Source organism: Plectrocnemia conspersa, unplaced genomic scaffold, assembly GCF_051122295.1.
Source record: "Plectrocnemia conspersa isolate PC_06_02 unplaced genomic scaffold, ASM5112229v1 ptg000009l, whole genome shotgun sequence".
Lineage (NCBI taxonomy): Eukaryota > Metazoa > Arthropoda > Insecta > Trichoptera > Polycentropodidae > Plectrocnemia > Plectrocnemia conspersa.
Window position 1 is genome coordinate 25,365,759 of NW_028277173.1, and position 20,124 is coordinate 25,385,882.

Genomic DNA, 20,124 nt, shown 5'->3' on the forward strand with positions numbered 1-20,124 from the left:
TTATTGTGCATAAAATATTTAAAAAAATAGCATTAAATAAATATATATTTTTTTAGTAAAAATATTAATTTGAGTAATATGTTCAAACACAAACCTAATCTAAACGAATTATTCTAATGGTTCAACAACTATAATTAGCTTAAGAAATTTCATTAAGCTAGCTTTGGGTTTGAATAACAATTGGACGTTTCGCAACCACACCGACGCTAATGCACAGCTTATTTATTTTAATGCGCATTTTATATTATATAATGCTCATTTAAATTGTACTCAATTTTAATTCCTCGGAATACAAAAAAGTTAGACTTTATAATGCCTATGTCTGTCATTTATTAATTAGAAAAACAGCAGTGAAATATTTTTGTATACAAATATAATCATTTTCTTTGACAGGTAACCACCGCCACTTTAACTTGACAGTTTAAACGGGTTACATTAGAAATCAAATTCTAACTTAAAATAAGTACCTCCTCCTTTTTTGACCCTCAAATCAGCTGAAGAAGGTAACGGGCACCGTGACCCGAGACGAACCGGCCGTGACCCTAATTGTAACCTTGTATTGCGCGCACAAGGGGACAACACGATCAAAATGCGACGACACAAAACGAAAACAATCGATTCAATGCAAATACAACGCCATTATCCGGTTCGTGGAAGTCGACGGCAAAAGGGCAAAAAGAGCGCCTGAGGGCTATGCGCTCTCCGGATCTCTAAAGAATGTTTGGAATGGTCCTGAGCATTTTTAGTGCGCGTATTCTATCTAGCAGTAATGTAAACGGACTTCAGTTAATTGCTCGACAATAATGAGTGTTGCAGTAAATGCGTGATCAAGATCGCTAGTTTTTATTTTTTAATTAAAAAAATATTGTCTAATTTTTTTTTTTCTCTTTGCAGTATGTGAGAGTATGGACATTCGAAACAGCCCGCGGATGTTCGAGAAGCTGAAGGGCTGCCGCGTGGTGGAAGGCTTTCTGCAAATAACACTGATAGACAGCCAATCGGAAGCGACGCCTGCTGCCTACGAAAACATCTCCTTTCCTGAACTGCGAGAGATCACCGGATATCTAATGCTGTACAGAATTAGAGGCCTCCGTACTCTCGGAGAACTGTTTCCGAACTTGGCCGTCATCAGAGGACACACGCTCGTCAGGGACTATGCTTTGATAATCTACGAAGTTATGCAGCTAGAGGTAGGATGTTTTTATTTTTTAAAAAGTTGAAAATGATGGAACAATGATGCACAAAAACTTCCATTTTATTTCTGTCTAATCAATGTCATGATCTCTTCTGGTTATCGTAGGGACAGTGGCGTAGCTAGGATGTGTGCCGCCCGGGGCAATCCTTAAAATTACCGCCCCCCCCCCATACATTTTTTTGCAGAGTCATAAAATCAGCATTTCTTAAAATAATAAATTGATTATTGTTAAGCCCTTGCTATTCGTAGATTTACATAAATTTTAGTATATTCAGGGTTAAGAACCACACTAGACGATTCCATCGCGAATATGCCGCCCCCAAGCAAGTGCCGCCCGGGGCGGCCCGCCCCCTCCGCCCCACCATAGCTACGCCACTGCGTAGGGATTATATCTCTCATCTCATTAAGAATAATTGCCTATTGCTTCTGAGAACCAATAAAGAACATACTTTTTTGGCCAGTCAGGTGTTATAAAACTGAACAAACCTCTTAATTTATTGCGGGTGTACAAATAATTGTTTGTAATGGGTAATCAATTTTTTTAAAAATCAAATGTTCAATTAATGAAAAAAAATTGAAGATTTCCTTAAATTTGTATTTTTAAAAAAAAGTTCGGAATATATTCTAAATATGAGTCACTCTTTAGATTAGCTTCAACGATGTTTCCCAATATTTTTTATCAACAGCGGAAGGAGGTCTTCCAGGGGGCTATATCGCCAGAATTTTTTTTTCTGAACCAACGCCTAATCTGACTAACAGTACCTTCGCCAAATCCCAAATTTATGTTTCTCATGACTATGTATTTAATACCGGGATTTTCAATACCAGTATTACCGAGAGAAAAACAGTCAATACCGGTGTTACTCTTATTGACATTTTTTATTAATAATTGGTAATAAAATAGACCGAAAAAATAAGTTTATGATTTAATATATTGTTGAATATTGATATATGCTTGCGAATTTTGCGAAAAAAATTCAAGGTGAAATTGAAGATGTAGTAACTATGGTAGTAACATATTAAACAAGCAGGTCAAATTTTGACTTCACCCTTTGAGCTCCTATGTCGAGTTGGACTCGGTTGTTTTACCAGCAACTCCAATGTCGAGGTGGGCTCGACATTTTTTTCAAGCTGTTCCTCAAATAATTTAAATCTATTGTTATTCTTTTTTATTTCGCAAACATCGGGTAATGGTTCAAAAAGAGATTTTTTTATTCTACGACCAAATACCTGGAATTAATAAAAAATTATATGCCTAGGATCGCTCGGTAGATGCAGCGGGTGCTTTTTACAATAGTCTGTGTTGCGCCATATCACCGTGAACATTTTGTGTATTTCTACAGTAATTCATTCTTATTTGAACTGTATGTGATTTTTAATCATTAATTAAACTAGTAGCTTATTTCACCTTAGAGTTAAATATAACGTGAATTGTAATAGACGGAATCATTGTGAAAGAAATTAAATGCTAATGATATAAATAGCCGTTGCCCTTGACTAGGAGTACCTACTGTAATTTTCCAATGAAAAACAACATGTGATAACGTGACCGCTATGGGCAATAAATACCGCGAGCCCTCGACACAGTCGTCGCTCACGTGACAAACGTCAAAATCACGTGATAAACGTCACATCCGCATCAGCGTCGCAATTCGCGCGACCTTTTGCAACATTTTTGAATTGGCAAAGACTCCGCCCAAAGTCAAACGAGATCAATTAACTCAGTTTTAGGAATAAACTCAATGTCTTGAGAAACTATTATATTGTGACATATACAATTAAATCAATTTTTCGCCCAAACTCATCCCACACTCTTCCGCCGTTAGTTTCCCATAGGTGTGTTAATTCTCTTATTACAGATGGGCGGCATGGCATTGTGGATGTCTTTGGTGTGGGAAAACTGTAGTAGGACAGTGTGTGGGAAAACTGTAGGACAAGAGGACAGGCCATAAAAAGGAGCGTGAAACGGCCGCCGGCTGCCCGAAATAAACTGTAAACAAGGAAGTGGGCGAAACGGCCGCCCGCCCGCAACAATGCCCGGGGCAACTGCGTCGTTTTCAGAGAAACAAGGTCAACGCACAATGCGGCATATACTACAACACACACTTTTTGCGTTGGCCAAAAATGCCTTTGTTAGCGTCAGAAAATTACATGGCTTTACACTTTAATCCGCAGCCATTGAAAAATCCACGAAATAAAGTCGTTAGGCTGCTTTTTTCTTATCGTAGATTCTCTATTGGAGGAAACATGGGATGTATCGATGACCCAAATACCTAAATTATTTGATTTTTGAGTTTTGCTCAAATAGTATTTAATTATAAAAATTCCCACTGCGATGGCGATGACACGATTTTATTGCTTTTGACGTGACGTGTATTTTTGACTCCTGAGAAGTGATAATTGCTTGTTTTTAAAAATTCAAAACTAATAATATTATTCAGATCCTAAATTGCATTTGTTCAAGACTAGTTTCTTAATGAACACAAAACTTTGATTTAAGTTTATCTCATCTTATTCTGCTGCAAAATTTTGTCACATTTGAACTTCGTTAAGTTTTCTCGTAATGTTTCAAACTATGATGTATCAATGTATTTGCTACAAATATTTTTATATTCTTTCCATGGCTCATTTCCATGGCTTCTCAATGCCTCCCATACTTTTCTTAACCCTTTGAACGCGTTATCAAAAATAATATTTTATTGTTTTTTTTTTGAAAAATGCAAATTTTACCTTGATACTGTGTTTAAATGTTCTGATTTTTTAATTTTTATTCATTAAAAATGATATTTAATGTTTATTCACAAAAAAAGTTTTTTCTTGAAAAGCATTTTTTTTACTGATTTTTGCGTAAAGAGATAAAAAAATCAATTGGGCGACTATAGTCGCTTTCCGCGTTCAAAGGGTTAAAACGCAGGGGGCGATATACATTTATCCCCACTTTAGAAATATATAATCTAAGGAAAATATTTCTTTTGGATATCCTATTATTTTAGGGGTTTGAACAAAACATTAGAAATCACGCAATGCTCGTATTCAAAACATAACACTATTAACGTGCAGAACAACCAGTGTTGAACAATAGCCACTAATAATGTTAAAAACCATTAATATAAATCAATAACCGTAGCATAAAAACTGAGCCCTTATAAGTTTCGAGGCACGAATAGCATTGTTGTAATTATCATAAAATTTGCTATCTTTAGCTGGATATGTGGCTAGGTGCTAATGCGACTGGCTCTTGTTTAGCCTCGATTGCTATTCATCCAACCTTCCTCGGACTCGTATAAAATATGTGACTCTTAAATACATCACCGATCAGTAAAAAATCACTGGAAAATAGGAATACGCGGAACATATAGTTATAAAAAAATATACTTAAAATAAATAGGTCTAAAATTTTAAAAAATGAGATAAAATTGAAAAAAATGAAGCACAATCGAAAATCTTTAATTAAAATATATTGATTGAAAAATAATTATTAGTAAAAATAATTTATTATATTTAATAATAAGTTCTCCATTATATTATTAAAGCAAAGAATATCTAACAAACGACACAAAGATCACATACGTATGTATACAGTTCCGTGCAAAAGTCTTAGCCACCCTTCTTATCTTCTTTCTTTTTTCGTAATTTGAGGGTTCAACTGTTTTACAAAGAGTTTTTTTTTCTGTATTTGGTTTTATTTACTAAAAAAAAGTTGAACCCTCAAATTACGAAAAAAAGATAGAAGACAAGCGGGGATGGCTAAGACTTTTGCACAGTACTGTATATGTGTCGTATCTTAGATATAATTTGCTCTAATAATATAATGGAGTTAATTTAAAACACAAATTAGGCGTGTTTGAGTTTTAATTTAACTCCATATATGTATATATTTTCAACAAAAGCTGATTTTTGCTTTCAAAAACAAAGGTTGAATTTTGACATCTTTTGCTTTTGAGTTGTATTTTAAACAAAAAATAGTAAAATATTTTTTTTATGCTGGTCCTGACAGGTAAATTATGAACTTTAAAATGATTATTCTTCACCAAATAATAAAAAATAGTACAAAAGTATAAATTATCAAGAACTGCAATAAGACATAAAACTAGAAATATATAACGAAACTATAAAAATAAACAAGAAAAGCAATATTTATTTAAAAGTTATAAGAAATATGGGTTTAAAAGACTGTTTCTGTACCAAGACACTGCTTATATAATAATTTGTATTAATTATATGATCAGAAAAGCTAATATTAAAATGTTATGATGTCAGAATTTTGACGAATTCAATGTCTCTTAAGGCTTGCGGGGGGGCATATATTGCGCAATGTAAAGCATGTATAATATATTAAAATGTTTCTTTGGACTTGCCCATTATTAGTATTGTCTCTCCTGATTAGGATCTGTCGAGCGCCTTATTACTCACCGACATATGCTAATAATGAGCGTTATTATTATGATTCATCCATATTTTTAACACTGATTTTTTATTTCTTTCAGGAAATCGGACTATACTCTCTGACTGACATAACCAGAGGATCCGTCAGGATCGAGAAGAACTTCATCTTATGCTATGTGAACACAATCGACTGGGATCGGATAGCGTATAACGGAAAAGACGGACACTACTTTGCGGTAAGGACCCTTCACATAATATATTTTCGATTCGCCGTTTATTAACTCTCGTCGCGCTGAAAGTGGTGGTTATTGAGATACACAAGAGTGGTTGGGTTCTGATTTGTTTATTTACCCTAGCCAGTGTTTGTTCAGTTCTTTGGAGAACGCTAGAGCCGGATTACTTTGGGAATGACGTCACAGGCGGATGGTTGGTTAGCCTGTATAATATAAATAAAGGTGTGGCTTCAAAACACTCAACTTAAACATAATATATAATATTAGAAAGCGTCTCAAAACATGATTTTTTTCTGATTTATATAGCATAATACATTTTTTATTCACTGAAATATAAATAACCAACGAAGGAAGGTCGCGTACGTGCTGTAATCGCTCTCAAAGAAACATAGGTACTTCATCAAAAGACGTATTTTTTCTTATTCATATCAATATACCATATTTCAGAAATTAAGCCTTATTTAATGTCCATGTACTTGGATAATATTAACTTAAATTTCGACAAGTAAATATTGCCTTTTATCTTTCCAGTTATTGAGATAACCGTTATTTCGTGTGGATATATATATATATATATATATATAATAGATTGAGTTATTCAGTTATTATATTTATAGAACTCGAATTTGCGTTGGCGTCAACCTTCAAATGCCTTGCCGTTATATATTTACTTGGTAATTTAAACATAAATTCTCAGCGGTGGTTATTTATTTTATTTCAGGCAAAAAATATTTTTTGTACCCTGGAGGATGTTGGTGTGTTTTTTTGAAGCAGGGCTTAAAAATACATTGGTGTATTTCATATCTTAAATATATTTAACGAGCAAGAGAGAGTTACTGTTTTATTTCAGAGTTAAATCAACACTTCAATTAATATGTATGTATGTATAGCTTCAATATGACGCTTTTTCCCGAATTTACCTGCTTAATTGCGGGCGGATAGGGGATGGTATTTTTTATAAATCGACCCACGGTAGATGTTTAAAATAAATATAGTTAAATTTTAATTTACTATTTTACCGTGTAGTGCGTTTTTTTTTATATGCAACCCTTTGTCGAAATATTATCAAAATATTGTAATGTATTGGCGGGTCTTGATGAAGTTGTGAAGGTTTCATCTTCGAAAACTAATTCTCATAATTTTCTTAAGCTTTAACCTTTCTATTGCCGCGCGAGCGTTCGATGCGGTCACGATACTAATGCCGCGCGAATTTTTTTAAACACAATTATTACGCTAAGAATAAATATTGCAAGCCATGTTGGGTTTATAGAGTCATCTATGAATAAGCAATAAAAATTATGATAATTTGAGTAGCAAGTTTTTAAGTCATGATAACATTTTTTGTTTTCTTGAGCGGCGTAAATAAAATATAAAATAAATATCAAGCGCTTGACTCAATGATTTACGTCATTGAGGCCTTTTAGGGATGTAAAGAAGGTCAACACGTGCCATCAGTATGTTTATGATCTTTTTTGTGAAAACTGAAAATACGTGGCACTGAGTGATCAAAAAATACGATGAATAATTTTATTACAAATAAAGTAATAAGCTTAAATCAAATTTGAATTAATTTCCTTCAAAATACTCTCCTTGGCTAGCGATTCACTTATCCCAACGTTGATTCCATGATTGGAAGCTTTTTTCGGAAGGACTTTTAGTTGCTCTCGGGAACAGTGGCAAAACGTTTTCCTTTGAGCACGGTTTATATTTTTGGGAAGAAAATATAAACCGTGATAAAAAAAATATTATAGAACTTTTTTGCTCTCTTTACTTTTTTTAATCATTTAAATAACCGGTATTTTGATACAAGATAACGGATCAGTCTGGCTAATGAACTTGTCCGAGAATTTTTTTATTTATAAAACGTTTTTTACACCTTTTTTTCCCCAAGGATTATTTTTTTACGGAGCTACGATATTTTCATATTTTTAATAGCCGCTATTTTGAAAAAAAAATGGCGGATCAAGCTTGCTAACTCTATTTTTATGAGATTTATTTATTAGATAAAGTAAAAACTATGTCAGTTATCGTGTCCTTAAATTTCGATTAAAAAACATTTAAAAAAAATATTTTATTAAATAAAATATACGAAACACGATGCCCAACATTGATTCTAATCTGTTTCTTACATTATCATGATTCTTATTTGAAAACTATTTCTGATTCTTTAAATCGCTTAAAGTTCACTAATAATATAATAAAAATTATTCAGATAAATAATGAGCACAAAGCGCGATATCACCTGCACTACACTCTCTGGAAGTTGGCCAAGGTTGGCCAAGGACGGAGAATATAGTGGGTTAGTTCGGGGTTACTTCGGTCAAGTTTGGTTCTGCCCGCTCTAAAATCTCTCAGAAGTTGCCCGAGGCTACCGAGAAAGGAGGTAAAATGGGTAATTCAGTCGACTTGGCCAGCTTCGAGCGCTTCCGAACATTGTCGGCAAAAGGACCGAAGTCAAAGGATCCGAAGTTGGAGCTGCTCTTTCGAGCGTGAGCGGTGAGATACTTCCCCTTTCGCTTTCGAGCGTGTTAAGTGATGAGAGTGAGTGAGATAATGATGTGGTTTTTCGCAAACTGAAATAGAACGAGTAACTCGATTCAATTTCAGTATGCGCGCAGGCGTCCTATGGTCAACACGCATGTTGAGCGCTGCATCGTAGTCACGTGGTCAGGTTATAGCACCACATGCTTATCGGGGACTTCAACAGACTCTTACTGGCATCTTTGAATATTTTAAGGCAACGAAAGGGATTAATTATATTTTTGATATTATATTCTTCTAACAGATATCGTTTTTATTTTACATATAAAATTAAATAATTAAAAAATAATTAGTGGTACTTGATTTTGTTTAAAAAAATCGTTTCGAATATCCTTATGTATTTTCTTAGACCAGTTTATATAAATAACACACCATAACGAATTCTTATTTAGAATCGATAGCGACGATGTGTTCGTATTCTGAAATATCATTTTTATGCCTTATGGCATTTTGCAATAGCCGACAAAGATTTTGCGTAAATTGAATATTTACGACCGAAAAGTTTTCACTGATATTGTATTGGTGAGTGCCCACACAAACTTTTATACTTATCAGTAGCGTAATTTTAATAATATGACAATTTAAAAATTGCGATTATTTGGCACATTTTTCGATCGCGCGCAAATATGCCAGCTGTACGTGACAGCAGCCGCCATGCGGACAGCATATGAAATTTGTGGCAGTGTGGCCGCTACTCGGAAGTCGGCGACCTCGGCCGACTTCAATTGAACTTCGGTTCGGACAACTTCCAGAGAGTGTAGTGCATGCATGAGAATATGAGGAGAAGCGCGAATTTATGAGCGTTTAGCGCAAAACAGTCGCCGGCAGATCTAGGTTGTAGTAGTTATTATATAAAAAAAGATATTATGTATCTTATGATCATTTTACGCAATATTAAATCAGAAAATTCATTCAAATTGAAAATGAGCAATAAAAATCAAAAGCGATATTTTTAAGCTTCAAACTTTCAAGTCGGTTTATACATCACTTATACTAATTTTCTTCGGATTATATTCGCATTGCATCTGAAGATTTGAAAATGTCCTGCTCTGAATATTTAATGGGGATCCCTGCTATAAATTTAAACAATTCGTTTCAAGCCTTCCAAAATTCGCGTAAATTGTTCATATATACTCGACTGGTGCCTAAGGGGCAGTTTATCTTAATGACACATGCTTTTCTCGATTATAATTCCCAAATGAAAGTGAATGTTAACTATAAAACTCATTTGTGTGTTCATTTATTATCAGGCGTATTATAAACTTTGCGAAACTTACTGTTATTAATATATTATAAATTATTATTGTTTTTCGCAAAAGTTTTGTCTCCGAAGATCGGATTGAATTATTGGATACCGAACTTCATAGTTGGATCAGTTTTAAAGGAAAGCGACTTCCTCGGTCTTCATGAGCCATATCTGACGAAGTGTATTCCGAATTGAAGTGCCGTGAATACGCTATGTTAGGTGCTTCGCTTTTTCCTACTCCTGACCCTTGGTCAATGCGATGTTTCGGGGTGGAAACATACTATGCTATAGCTAGTTACATTTCTAATAGGTAGCCACTATTATTTTCAATCGTAGTAATCACATTTTCTCATGAAATAAAAATGTTCTCAGAAACTTTTCACGTTAGTGTACCGTGCCGATAAGCGAAATGCGCCGTCATTCGTCACCGTAAAAGTGCAGTAGTGACGTTTGATGCACTTATAACAATAACAATCGTTGCGGTATCGCTGCGTGTCATGTGCAGCAGCAGAACATCGACGCTGATGTCATCGCCGCGTCCCATGAATGATTCCATTGAGCGCCGTGCACAAAAACAGGGCCACGTGGGCCGCGCGGTCCCCAACTCGACGGTTCGTCACCCCGCGAACGCGCAGATCAATGGACGAGTACGCTTAGTCAGGGCGCGCCAACCGCGGCCCGCGACCTATTACTAATATCATTTATTCCTAATACTAATATCAAAATATTATTTTGTATTGTGATGATTACGTTTTATGTTGAAACATATTTTTTTGTTAATATTTAAAAAGGAAGTAATGTAACCACCGCGACTAAAAATATGAACTTTTGCTTATTAAAAGTTTTTGTCTGGAAACTTATCCTTGAATTATTACCATTACCGGTTTATAGTGGATGCAGAACTTTGGTTGATTTCGAGGAGAATTGTATTAGGTTAGAAATAAGCATCATTATTTGCTTCGATAGTTCTAGAGTTGATAAAATCCGAAATGCATTTTCGGCAACAATTTGCTAATTTAAGACAGAGTGGTGTATGAGGCATTTGTTTCATAGCCGAACTCGTTCTATGTACTTTTGGAGGATTAATCGTGCGATGTCTGGTCGCATATTGTCGTGTAAGAGAATTAGACCTTTTTGATCGATTAATGCGAAATCCGAACGTAGCAGTTCTTGTTGCAAGTTTGGTTTTTCCAGGATTGAATAAAATTTAGTGTGCTTATTCAGACTCTACAAAACAGTCACCAACATTTTATTTTGGTGTAATTGTAATTTTTGAAAAGTACTTTGGTGCCTTATTTTTGTCTAATCGTTAGCGTTAATTAGGTTATTTCAGAATAAAATAGAGTCATGTATTAGGTAGATTTCTTATTTCAAAAGGGACCTGCAACTTCAATAAAAAATTCAATACAGTATCATCGACTTAAATTTATGTGGGTTTTTGAGGTCACGATAACTGCTGTAGTTACACTGATATCGTCACGAAACTTATTCTAAAAATAGATCTTTTAAATATCATAGCTATGTTCCTTAGTCAGTCTCATTCGCCATATTTTTTTAAAGTGGCGAATATTTAAAACATTAAAAAATTCGTAACTTTTATTAAATAGTAAAGAGACAAAAAAAACCGCTTAGAAATTGAAATTAAAAATTAATGTTTTTTACATTTTTTTTTATTTTCAGTGGGATATAACGAAATTCGAGAACACGATATCTGTCGTAGTTTCAATGATATCATATTAAAACTTATTCCAAAAACACCTCTACTAAATATCTTGGCCGTTTCAAAAGAGGTAAAAAAAACATAGAAATTGAAATTGAATAAAAAATATTTTTTAAAAAAAAATGCGAAACATTTTTTTAAATCTAAAAAAAAAAATTAAAACGTTTTAAATGTTCTATAATAGATATTAACATAATTTAGATTAAAAATCCTTTTTTTTTACACATTTTTATACACAGAAATCTACTTTATTCTTGCGCTTTTTCCAGATGGATTTTTTTTATTAAAACAGTACACCAAATTTAATTTAATGATAATTTTGCAGTAGCTCGCCTAAATTTACTAAATTAACTATATCAATTTCGATCCTTGAAGTCGCAAATCGCAGTAAATTAAAAATATATTTATCTATAGTCGATGACTAATACCTGAAAGACCTACAATTAAATTATTTAAAAATATGAGGCCTACTTATAGTAATGCTTCATCCATGCCCGTGAATTAGCTGCAGAAGCGCCAGCAATTAATATTTATTTATTTAATTAATATGGCTAATTGCTTATACGTTAAACTAATATAAGCAAAACATACATATATAAAAAATACTTAAATATAATAATTTATTTCATATACTGTTTTTTTAATTACATTCAAGAAACCTGCTATGTTTTTATTTTTAGGATTATCTTAAAAATATTATTATACAAATTCACAAGCCAGCCATGATTTTTGGTATAACAATTATAAGTGCAAGTTTCTTGAAAAACCTCACTTTTCCTTATAACTATGATTCAATCAATAATATTGAATAGGAATATAAATTTATTCGGTTGCTAGTGACCAATAAACTAGCGTGATTTTTACGACTAGGGCAAAGATCGGTATATCAGTGTCCTAACGGACCGTGTGGTACGGAATGCTATCATATGTGATAATGTCCTCCATAACTCCCCTAATTATATAATGTTAATTAGAAACGTGAAAAAACAATGACAATTCATTTCGTCTTACCGTTCATCGCCTACATATATTTAAGTCCGTATATAGATAATATTATATTTATGAAATAACTTTGAGGACAATTTAAATGTGCAATATATAAAATAATTGCTCCATAAAACGAATTGTTTGTGCATTACTGTTAAACAGATTAGGTGCGAGCGAGCATTGGTCAGAACAGTGAATACCCCATGAATAACTCAAATGCACAAATAATTAATTTTATGGAACAAAGTATTTATTTAAATATTGCTAGAACGCACTGTGTTGCAAAACATGATTAATTATTGTTCACTTCAGTGTTATTTATCCACAAATAGCATGTATCTTGTTTAAATGCACTCAGACTCTCCAGCTAATAAAACAGATTCAAATGCAGCTGGTCTTTACAACGAAGTTGTATGTGGCTTACAAACGGCGCGAGTTTCTGAAATGGTTTCTTAGTGTTTTTTTCTTTAGTTGAATGAGTAGCGAGAGAGAGAGAGGCCAAACTAGGAGGAGTCGTTTCATTAATTTAACGAGATTACGCCCACATCCAAGGCCAAACACCGAGTTCACGCTAAATCCAGTCGCTTTGGTTCAACGGAACTGTGCAAAATTGTTTTGCCGAAAAAAGCAATAACAAAGCAAGAGCAGCAACGTAACCCTAAAGCGACCGGTGGCGAAAAAGGATAGACACCGGGCCGACCTTGGTAGTATTTTTCATTTCGCGCTTGTCATAGTTCAGAAATAAAGTTGCTCGGCGCGCCCACGCGGCAGACGGGCGCGAAAACAAAACTCTGAGAAGATCTCGCCGATGATTTATCTCAATTGTTCGCCAGACATCAACAATGACCGGTCGGAATGAGAAAAAAGATGAGTGCAGACAAGCGCGGCTGGCGGGCAGGGTGACGACCTAAGAAGTATGCGAAAACGGTAACGGAACAGCAGCCCTGAAAACACCTAAAACTTTAGCAAAAAATTCTAGGTATTATCTAAAATAGCGGTTCTAAACTTGTGATCTGTGAAACTGAAGATTTCCGTTAAAAAAATCGGGTACCGCACGAAGTTCAGTAGTGCATATGGCTAGTAGGACTGTTTCAATGACAGTTTTTGACAAAAAAAATTATGTCAAAATAACTGAAGAGCAATACTTTCATGTTTTCCTTTCATATTAATGTAGATAGAGTTGGTGTTAAAACAGCTATTCTATCCTTATGTATTACTAAACTTCGTGCGGTACCCAAAACTTCCTTCAGCGAAATGACGATTACATAATTTTTTTGTTAGAGCACCTATGTTCGATGGTCGCTTTCTACTGGACAATTATGTAGGACTACATACAAATTAATAAAATATTTTTCTGTGTTTAATTTTTTATGGCAAATGTAAAGAGTGTAGCTCTAGTTGCTTTAATTCTTTACATTAGTTCATCTATATGAGATTTCCACGAAAATCGGGCTATAATAAAAAGCATTTTTATTGATTCGCTTTCTCCAAATAAGACCATCATAAATTTATTTTATTAAACACCGCATATAATTAACTAATCACCATATAGCAGAATGGTCGCTTAAATTATATTGTATTATAATTTTTGAAACGAGTTCAGAAGATTTTTTATTATTATCCATTACGTAATAAGAAAACGCAGGATGGTCCCTGATAATAACAATAAAGAACAGATTGAACAAAACGGATACACTTCACAAAGAAACAATGCATCATTGTGCTGTTGTATTCCTAGGAAAAAGGACCACCATTAAAAAAACAATTATACAGGCCCATGTTTAGCATAGAAGTCTTTGATTAAAACTCTCTCACATTCCATGTTTATTAATCAACTTGATCAAACACAGTCGCAATTACGTGTGTTACTATACATCTTAGGGATTGGATGTCCTTTTGCATGTCATCTCAGATCATTAATGGCTTTATTACACCACAAACGACAACGGCGTGTGTGACCTAGCATCAAATACATACAAATTTAAATATAACAATACATAATAGATAATTGTTATAAAGGATTATGGGTTCCCTAACATAATACCTTTGTTCAACAAGGGCACAAGGCAAATAAGACTATTCCCATGAGTACACAATTGACTGTCCGTTCGCAAGCATAATGTTTTAAGCAAAACACATATTTAGGGACGTGTTCTATTTCTAATAGAAATGGACAAAAAGCAAAAGATAATTAGAGAACGGTTATGCAGTCAGGTATAAAAGTTCCGGCTTCAGTATACATTATCCGATCATCACAATAAACCCACCTAAAAGCTTTCAAAATATTATTGTTTAATTGCCAATTTAATGTCAAGACTACTTTAGTCTCACGACTTATGTTAAAGTTTATATGTAATAAATGAGCATATTTTTTCAGGACAACAAAGCTGAAAATGAGTGTCCCCTTTGTCCGGGATACGACGGAGGAACAGCGCCTGGCGCAATAACGACCAACATATGTCCGATGGCTACGAGTACCGGCAAAGATTTTAGCACCAAACGACACCTCTGTTGGAATCAAAACCACTGCCAGAAAAGTAACCTATCCTTTACATTCATATATGTATGTACTTACATATTGCATAATATAAATAATATTTTCATTAATGTTTCAGTATGCTCTGGTTGTCCCGATGGCTCTGCTTGCACAGCAAATGGCAAATGCTGCGACAAACACTGCTTGGGTGGCTGTTCAGACGACTCGCCATCAAATTGTACCGTCTGTCGGGACTTGTACGTCGGAAAACTTGGCAATCACGAATGCGTAAGCAATTGTCCTCCCAATCACTATAAGGTAATGCTACTTCAGTTTAATTTTTATGTGTCTATCGAAACAGTATACTTTAAGAATGATATAATTACAGCATCGAGACTGGAGATGTATAACAGCCGAAGAGTGCCGGAATGTTCCACTGCCTAAGGAGTACTTGGTGGACGAGTATGCTCAGAAACCTTTCAAGCCTATCAACGGAACCTGCATGTTTAAATGTCCGCCTAATTATTATGAAGTGAGTTTTGGTTATTATAGTAATCTATGCGTGACTTTATTAACTATTTCTGAGAGATCAGAATTAGTATTTATTATAAGTAACTTATGTAGCTCATCGAAATATTAGTGTCATGTATATGTAAAAGTAAACAATATTGTTTAATTTGATTTGAAAAAAATATATACAGGTGTGACAAAATAATTGGACCAGACATTATATTTGTAGTTTTTACACACTTTTATGTAATTTAAAAAAGTAAAAAAATATTTTCAAACAAACAACTTATTTTTGCACATTTTTAATTTAAAAAAATAATATCTAATAACACCACTTTTCTCTTTTATTACTTCGAGTACTCTTCTAGGTATACTCGATATTATAGTTTTTTTTATTTTTGAATCATTTAGTCACACGATTTCAAAGTATTTTTTTATTTGGGCCATTTTATAAAAATCACCAAATAATTATTAAATACTATCGAATTAATCCACAAATTACCAATTATGAATAATTATGATATGGGTGATAGTTTAGAAAGAGATTAGAAAATAAAACGTAATTATTTTATCCAAATGTTTTGACAGAACCATAAATTGCTGCACACTGAATACAATTTCCTTTGTGCAATCTGTAACATCATATCCTCAATCTTTTGGGTATACATATATTCATTATTTATATGTTAAAAATCATCGCCTACCAACGGGATTCAATTATTTTAACACACAACATTTATTTCCGACATTAGTTGCTTGCAAAATATGTGAAATGTTGGAGTGGTCCAATTATTTTGTCACACCCCTGTATGTAGTAATGATTACATGAATAATCGCGTCTTCGTAATTGTTATAATGCGAGGACACTTGTATATGTCAATTAATAAAAAATAACGTTTATTACTGGAGGGGTATGTTGGCTCCAGATTCGCATGCCGCGTGTGCTTGCTACAAGGGCAGGCAGTCGGCATAAAAATAGTATAAAGCAATATATTAATCGAATGTAATCTATATTTATTATCCATGGAATGTATAATTTATTCATGATACATATTTTAATTCAAAAAGAAACCATTTGACCTGTCTAATATTTATATGTAATTTTTTTCTTATATTATAATTACTATTTCAGAAAATTGATAAGGATAGGGAAAGATCGAGCTGCGAACCTTGTAACGGCCCGTGTATTCAAGAATGTCATGGTTTGAACGTTGATAGTATTCAAGCAGCTCAACAATTGCAATATTGCACGTACATCAAAGGTTCACTCGAAATAAACGTTCGCGGAGGAGGTAAATTCTTTTCTCATTTGTTAATCTTAAATAGAAACATACGTGCTTATACATATCTGTCTCTATTTAAGGGAACATCGTTAAAGAGCTAGAGAAAGGTTTGGGCATGATCACCGATATCCAGGGCTCTTTGAAAGTCGCCAGATCGTATCCCTTACTTTCGCTCGATTTTCTCAAAAGTCTCAAGAGAATCCACGGCATGATTGGTAACAAGAAAGTGGAGTGAGTATGCTTCGATTATGTAATCTTACACGTATCGAAGGCTATTATTAATTTCTATTATTTCCAGGACGGCTTTGTCTGTCACAGATAATGAGAACTTGCAAGACCTGTGGAATTGGACCACACATGGACCGATTGAAATTCTGCATGGAAAGTTGTTCTTTCACTTCAATCCGAAGCTGTGCTATGAAAAGATTCAGGTTTTGCAGAATATGACAAACGAGACGACGTTCTCTGAGCTCGAAGTGGCGAAAAGTTCCAACGGCGATAAGATTGCATGTCAGTATTATTATTAAAACAACTGATGAGTTAACCATATCATATTTGCTTTATAAATTAACCATTGTCTTTTCAGGCAACGTTACTCTTCTGAACATCACTGTGGTTAACAGAACCAAAAACGCCGTGCTCATTTCTTGGAGACCTTTTGCATACGAAGATCGTCGTGCTTTACTCGGTTACGTCATTTATTCGACAGAGGTTGCTAACCGGAATGTTACGCTGTACGAAGGACGGGACGCTTGTGGAGGCGACGGGTTAGTATCGTTAAGATTTGTGTTGAAAGTAACATTAGTATTTCATTACTGTTAATTAATAAAAATATTTCAGTTGGCATGTGGACGACATTCAGAACACGGACGAAGATCTGCCGATATTCCACATCATGACCCAACTAAAACCTTATACGCAATATGCAGTCTATGTGAAGACTTATACGATAGCTACAGAACGACTCGGTGCGCAGAGTGACATTGTTTATATCTGGACATTACCTGGACGTGAGTATATTCATTATTGTATAGGAGTAAGCATTTTCAAGCACTTATACTATTTCTCAATTAGATTTTTGAGGAACATACTGAGGTTGTTCAAAAAGTAATCTTGACTGACAGTCTTTGAAAACCATAAATATTAATCAAAACTGCTAGCGACCACAATGGTTTTGTTTAATGCCACCCAGAATCATACTTTTATTACATTAATAAACAGAGTTTAACAGTAAGGACATTGGTCTAAATAAGCCTTTTATCCCATTGGTCCAAGCTAAAAAGACCGTAAAAATGTGTCGAGAGAGTCATGTTTCTAATGTCACATAAAAAACAACATTACTATCGAACAATCTAATATATAAAAAAATATTCATATTTTACAGAACCGTCGCCACCAAGGATTACTGAAATTTCATCTCTAAATCCAAATTCCTTGTCTTTGCGTTGGCTCCCACCAGAATATCCCAATGGTAATGTGACTCAATATCGTATTACCATTCAATGGGAAGAAGATAGCGAATCTCTCTTGCGTCAACGGAATTACTGCATTGAACGTAAGTCATTTATCGTTGTTCAAACACTTTGCATGAACACCGATAAAAAATTTAAATATTTTCAGCACTGGTACACAAACCCGAGCAAAAGAAGAAGATCATCGAAGTTGAAAAAACTAAGGAAAAGGATGAAAGCAGCGACTCAGTGTGTCCTTGCGACTCGGTGAACTTTCGCAAAGATGAAGATGTCATCAGAGAAATCAACTTTGAAGATTACTTGCAGAATCACGTATGTTGAATGCCACTGTTTTTAGGTCTTATGTTATCTGCCATATGTTAATAATATCTTTATATTAATAGATCTATAAGAAACGAGTATCAGTGGATCAGAATCGTAGAAGACGCGACGTCGAAGGAAACAACGATTGGAACAGAGGTAGTCCGGTTGAGTTTCCTTCTGATGCCGCTAAGGATCAACCGGCCCCTCAGCAAGATTTCAAAACCATAGAAGTTGGAGGTTAGTTTGTCATTGATGGCTCGGATTAATTTTTACTATTAAATAGTCAAATAATGAGTTTATATTTTTTTCAGGCTTTTATCACAGATACGTTGCTGTGCTTGGAAATCAAACTTCATTCAACATCAGCAAGTTGCATCATTTTGGAACTCAAATGATTAGTTTGTGGGCTTGCAGAGAAATTGAAGAAGGCGAGTTGAAAGAGGATAAGAAACAAGATAAGACGATTGAAAACTGCAGTGTAAGATCTATCATTCGGCACCGCACGGGAATGTTGCGTAAGTTTGTATATCCTTTTTTATTTAGGTTCTTATAACAATAATTATCTGATGAGTGGGCTGCACAGCTCTATAGACAAATCGCCACTAAAATTGTTTAACTTTTACAGTCGGAGCTGATGATATAAGCGGTTTGAACGTCAAGATTCAGTCTAATTCTTCAGTAGGAGTTGTCCGTGCGATCTGGAAAGAACCAGAGCATCCAAATAGCTTGATTCTAACCTATCATATTCAGTACCGCAGAGTAGATATTGAAAATGTAAGTATATTGTTATTATATGTATTTTACATTTAATATATGTCTGATTTTATTATTATTTATAGCACGCATTAACAACGGAATGTATCACGAGGCAAGAGTTTCTCAATAAGAGTAAATCGTATACGATAAAAAATCTCAACTCGGGTAACTACAGTATTAGAGTGATGGCCACGTCACTAGCTGGAAACGGCAACTATTCCGAGTACTGTTACTTTTTTATCGAGGAGAAGGGCTCTAATACGAACATGATTATTGGCATTGTAATTCCGGTGATTGTCGGAGTTTTGCTCATCGGTTACATCCTTTATAAACGATTAATGCCTCCGCCGCCCAACATACCAAAGACGCTTATTGCTGACGTCAATCCCGAATACATGAGTGCAGTCTACGTTCCGGACGACTGGGAAGTTCCGCGAAATGACATTGAACTGATGAAGGAACTAGGACAAGGCTCTTTCGGGATGGTCTACGAAGGAATTGCGAAGAATCTTCAGAAGGCAAACAAATCGGAGATCAGATGTGCTGTTAAAACAGTCAATGAACATGCAACTGAAAGGTAATTCACTACTATTAATACTCTCTTCCACTGGCTCAATAATGAAAGAGCAGAATCTCCAGTTTAATACCAACATTATTAAAATATTTTATCATTGAAATGATGTTGCGAGCTGAAATTCCATACATAATAAGCTGTGTAATGCTTCCTCCACACTATCTGGAAGTAGGCCATGGTTGGGCAAGGACGGAAAATATAATGTGTTAATTCGGGGCTACTTCGGTCGAGCTCGGGTCTGCCCGCTTTAATGTCTCGGCGACCTCGACCATATTCGGTAGACCTTTGGTTCGGTAACTTCCAGAGAGTGTAGAGGAAGCATAACATATTTGACACCACAGCTCTCTATAATAGTAGGCATTTTGATCAACCTAGTTAAAGGGCTGATGTTAGTGCCTCTTGAAATGCATGAGTGTGTGCAATGTGAAGCAATCTCTCTCTA

The 20,124-nt window shown here is 34.6% G+C and overlaps 1 protein-coding gene and 1 long non-coding RNA gene across 4 annotated transcripts in view; one reads left to right on the forward strand and one right to left on the reverse strand.

Moving 5' to 3' along the window:
* The window catches only part of LOC148232412 (insulin-like receptor), a 205,864-nt gene that overhangs the window by 179,869 nt on the left and 5,871 nt on the right, over positions 1–20,124 (forward strand). For all 3 annotated transcript variants that reach the window (XM_088191299.1, XM_088191301.1, XM_088191300.1), the window contains 16 exons: positions 895–1,190; positions 5,683–5,817; positions 14,686–14,845; positions 14,924–15,102; positions 15,173–15,316; positions 16,427–16,586; positions 16,658–16,808; positions 16,876–17,087; positions 17,164–17,344; positions 17,418–17,587; positions 17,962–18,132; positions 18,198–18,361; positions 18,433–18,589; positions 18,664–18,867; positions 18,978–19,126; positions 19,192–19,685. In XM_088191299.1, coding sequence (XP_088047425.1) covers positions 895–1,190; positions 5,683–5,817; positions 14,686–14,845; positions 14,924–15,102; positions 15,173–15,316; positions 16,427–16,586; positions 16,658–16,808; positions 16,876–17,087; positions 17,164–17,344; positions 17,418–17,587; positions 17,962–18,132; positions 18,198–18,361; positions 18,433–18,589; positions 18,664–18,867; positions 18,978–19,126; positions 19,192–19,685 — 3,127 coding nt within the window. The remainder of the gene's footprint in view (positions 1–894; positions 1,191–5,682; positions 5,818–14,685; positions 14,846–14,923; positions 15,103–15,172; positions 15,317–16,426; positions 16,587–16,657; positions 16,809–16,875; positions 17,088–17,163; positions 17,345–17,417; positions 17,588–17,961; positions 18,133–18,197; positions 18,362–18,432; positions 18,590–18,663; positions 18,868–18,977; positions 19,127–19,191; positions 19,686–20,124) is intronic.
* The window catches only part of LOC148232413 (uncharacterized), a 267,931-nt gene that overhangs the window by 115,654 nt on the left and 132,153 nt on the right, over positions 1–20,124 (reverse strand). The window lies entirely within an intron of this gene.